General features: G+C 42.0%; 1 protein-coding gene across 1 annotated transcript; it reads left to right on the forward strand.

The window, feature by feature from the left end:
• Positions 1 to 337: 337 nt before the first annotated feature.
• Positions 338 to 4,591, forward strand: LOC311112809 (uncharacterized protein). Its single transcript, XM_084155946.1, has 4 exons — positions 338 to 548; positions 1,345 to 1,794; positions 2,785 to 3,466; positions 3,716 to 4,591. Exons 1-4 carry the CDS (start codon positions 383 to 385, stop codon positions 4,272 to 4,274), a joined length of 1,857 nt encoding a protein of 618 aa, XP_084012072.1. The 5' UTR covers positions 338 to 382; the 3' UTR covers positions 4,275 to 4,591.

The following is a 4,591-nucleotide window of genomic DNA, read 5'->3' on the forward strand; positions in this document are numbered from 1 at the left end:
GCCTTTGCACTCCTTCTAAACTACGCAATTTTAAATAACTTTTGCAAAGGCTAATGTCTACAAAACGTAGTCCACTCTGTTCATAACATATTCTAGCTTTGGGAACAGAAAACTGTATTGAGATCATAGGTTTCATCGCTGAGAAAATTCGCTAAATGTCGGACAAAATCCATCTCGTTCCACCTTCTTCCACCGCCGGCCAAGCGGATGCTTCACATTTATACATCCGGTGAAATATCTGTCTCATTGTTCTATCTATTGTAGGAACATACAGAGACGGAAGAAGGATAGGAGACGAGTTTGTTTCGAATTTGCGTTCCTTGTGTAGAGGAAAGAAAGCCCCACTGACTGAACTACATAGGCTACTCTCATTCGACTGAAAATGTCTAAACTACAGTTGTTGCGTGTGTTTTTAAATGAGCGTTTAACGGCGGCTGCTGTGGAGATTTTCGGGGCAGTTGAGAAAACGGTAGTGGAGTACCAGGAGGAGAATGATCGGCTACGGAGACTGCTGCGGATCTCACCGGAGATACAACTATGTAGAATAGGTTCGTATGTAGATCTACTGATAGCTAGCTGTAGTTCTACTCAATTAATACATTGTTTAGGTTATCAGCAAATGTACTTAAAAAAAATAAATATATATATATATATACTTTTACTGTACATGGGTAAAACAATGTCTGTGTCACGAAAACCTAGGTTGAAGATAACAATTGAAAAAACAAGAATCTATTTTAAATTACTTATCAATCAATTTCAGAGAAGAAACAATGTATTTCTACGTTTTTTACCATTTTAGAATTCAACATTTATAAATTCAATAAAAAAAAAAATCTAGACAGTGATTTAAATTTATAAATGTTTAATTCAAAAAATTAAATAGGAAAACGTATAAATAAATACCTGATTTCCTTCAAAGTAATTTATAATAGATTGTTGTTTTTCAATTATTTAATTGGAATTTGAGTTTACTTCTTTAATTGACTGACTTATATTCAAATTGACCCCAACCCTGATGTCTAGGTCAGTGTTTTCCAACCCTGGTCCTCCGATACCCCCAACGGTATACGTTTTTGTTGTAACCCTGGACAAATACACCTCATTCAGCTCATTGAGGGTTTGATGATTCCCACGGGGGGCCAGTATAAAAATAATAATGTATGCACTCACTAACTGTAAGTCGCTCTGGATAAGAGCGTCTGCTAAATGACGTAAATGTAATGATTAGTTCAATCAGGTGTGTTTGTCCACGGTTACAATACAAATGTGTACGTTTGGGGGGTACTCGAGGACCAGGTTTGGGAAACACTGGTCTAGGTAACCTCCTCTCCTTACCTCCAGACTCCCTGCAGTTCTCTCTCGCTGTCTCTGAAGAGGAGGTTCCCCCTGAGCAGCAGCACTGTGAGCAGGAGTGGAGCCCCAGTCTGGGGCAGGAGGATCCAGAGCCCACACAGATTAAAGAGGAAGAACTTGGGACGAGTCAGGAGGAAGAGCAGCTTCTAAGGCTTGTTGATACCAAAGACTCCATACTCATTCTTCCCTGTGTGAAAAGTGAATGTGACCAGGAGGACCAATTTCACGAATCCAAAGTAGTTGAATACCAAACTCTCAGTCTACTGAAAATGTCTAAACTGCATTTGTTTGGTGGTTTTTTAAATGAGCGTTTAACGGAGTCTGCTGCTGTGGAGATTTTCGGGGCAGTTGAGAAAACGGTAGCGGAGTACCAGGAGGAGAATGATCAGCTACGGAGACTGCTGCGGATCACACCGGAGATAAAACTACGTAGAATAGGTTTGTATGTAGATCTACTGATAGCTAGCAATTGCTCTACTCAATTACTAAAGTGGTTAGGCCTTCAGTGATCATCATTTCAATAATTATAAAACGTTAAAAAATTTAAAAAAAACGTTTACAGTGAATGGATAATAATATCCCTGACGTGCTTTCCCTTGCTTGGACAGCAGCGTCACACATTTTTCCAATGACAAACCTATACATCCCCTGCCTGTCATGAATGTTGTGTAAAATTATATATTGGAACTTACTCTGACAATTTTCCTGGTAGTTGGTCCTTATGTTGGCCTGAGTTATTCAACGTCCATTTTGATTAGTTGAGGACGATGTCTTGGTCAAGTTAGAAATAATTGATCCTTGATTGCGATACGGTTTTGGAAAGCTTGAACACTCAACTTTAGTTATCAACCAAAATGTATTTACAAATACAAAAGAGATACTTACTTTTAGCTGTTTTAAAACAGATTTCCACAGAGTTTTTTTTTTTGTGTAACACAGCTTTGAGCCAATGTTTGTGTTCCCTTCTGCGTTTCCATTATCTCAGGAAGTGTCGTAGCGCAGTTAAACAAACAACGCCAAACGCCTCCATTGGAATCTGTGTTAAAACGGGGCATAGTAAGTTTAGCTTTTGTGCTCATAAAATTATTTCTGGGTGATATGAAAGTAGAGTTTGTAAGGTTTCCGAAACCATATTGCACGGGAGGATTATTGACGGTTAGACAAGAGTGTCTGGACTTTTGTACACATTAGCCACAGTAAGTTCCATAGTAGGAAGGAGAATCCAAGCTCTATATGGTTTGTGTTGAGGAGAGCAAATACCTGCACTCCGGCATGTCTAAAGGCTGTGTAGATCATAGACATCCATGCCAATAAGGTCATTTAAAAATGTAAAATCATGGAGTTTTCTAGTTCGCGTGTATGATTCAAGTGTTCTATTTAATTATGTGGTATATAGGTAACCTCTGCTCCTCCTCTCCTTCCCTCCAGACTCCCTGCAGCTCTCCCTCTTTGTCTCTGAAGAGGAGGTTCCCCCTGAGCAGCAGCACTGTGAGCAGGAGTGGAGCCCCAGTCTGGGGCAGGAGGACCCAGAGCCCACACAGATTAAAGAGGAAGAGGAGGAACTCAGGACCAGTCAGGAGGAAGAGCAGCTTCAAGGGCTCTTTGATACCAAAGACTCCATATTCACTACTCCCTGTGTGAAAAGTGAATGTGATCAGGAGGACCCATTTTGGTCAGTGACTCTTCCCCAAACCCAGACTGTGGAGAACAGAGAGAGTGACTCTAAACCAGTGGATTTCAAACCTGTTGGCGCTGTGACCCACCTAAAGGGTCTCGACGTTCCCTGTCACCCTCCAGATAATCAGAACAATGCCTCCAGCCACAGCTCAGCCGTAAGCAGCGACCCAGTAGGACTTGACAGCAGCCCACCATTGGATCCCAGTCCAACATTGGGGGAACACCGTTCCAATCCCAGCACCACGTCTAGAAAAACGAATCACTGCCATGACTGTGGTGAAACTCTCCCCAAGAAGAGACCCAATGAATGCCGCTTCTGCAATAAACAATACAACTCCACCTGTAAACAGAAGGCCCATGTCAGACTCTGTCCCGTGGAGAAACCCTGCACCTGCCCTGTTTGTGGCAAGACCTTCAAATACAAAAGCTATCTGTCCAAGCACATAAGGATTCACACAGGAGAGAAACCATTTAGCTGTGGTGACTGTGGGAAAAGCTTCAGTCTCAAGGAGCACCTTACCAGGCATAAACAGACTCACACAGGAGAGAAAACATTTAGCTGTGGTGACTGTGAGAAAAGCTTCAGTGACAAGTGGAACCTAAGGCAGCATAAACTGACTCACACAGGAGGTAAATCATTTAGCTGTGGTGACTGTGGGAAAACCTTCGGTCTTAATAGCAGCCTAACTGAACATATACGGACTCACACAGGAGAGAAACCATTTAGCTGTGGTGACTGTGGGAAGAGCTTCCGTCTCAAGAAGACACTAACTGAACATATACGGATTCACACAGGAGAGAAACCATTTAGTTGTGGTGACTGTGGGAAATGTTTCATTAACAAGTGGAACCTAAGACAGCATAACCTGACTCACACAGGAGAGAAACCGTTTAGCTGTGGTGACTGTGGAAAAAGCTTCAGTCTTAATAGGAGCCTAACTGAACATATACGAACTCACACAGGAGAGAAACCATTTAGCTGTGGTGACTGTGGGAAGAGCTTCATTCTCAAGAAGCGCCTAACCGTGCATAAACTGACTCACACAGGAGAGAAACCATTTAGCTGTGGTGACTGTGGGAGAAGCTTTGGTCTTAAGAGGAGCCTAACTGAACATATACGGATTCACACAGGAGAGAAACCGTTTAGCTGTGGTGACTGTGGGAGAAGCTTCACTCAGAAGGCTCATCTGCTGACCCATGTGAAAAACATCCACAAAGGAAGAAAACTGGATGAAAACTGAAAGAAGAATATCAAAACAAAGATGTTCTGTCAGAAGATGGGAATAACAAGGCAGGATGTGAACAAAGCCACTCTGGATCATTCATACTGTGGGTCTCAGATAATTGGATGTGAGAAAGTTTCAATCAGAAGGGAGACCTAAGGAGGCATATACTAACTCACACAGGAGAGAAACAACATGGCTGCTCTGTCTGTGGTAAAAGATTCATTCGTAAGTCTCATCTGCTGAAGCATGTGAATAACGTCCACAAAGAGAGGAAACGGGATGAAAACAAGAACAATTAAAATTAGGACAAAAAAAATCTACAGTTAGGACAA

The sequence above is a fragment of the Coregonus lavaretus genome, assembly GCF_964263955.1.
Source record: "Coregonus lavaretus genome assembly, chromosome: 39".
Taxonomy (NCBI): Eukaryota; Metazoa; Chordata; class Actinopteri; order Salmoniformes; family Salmonidae; genus Coregonus; species Coregonus lavaretus.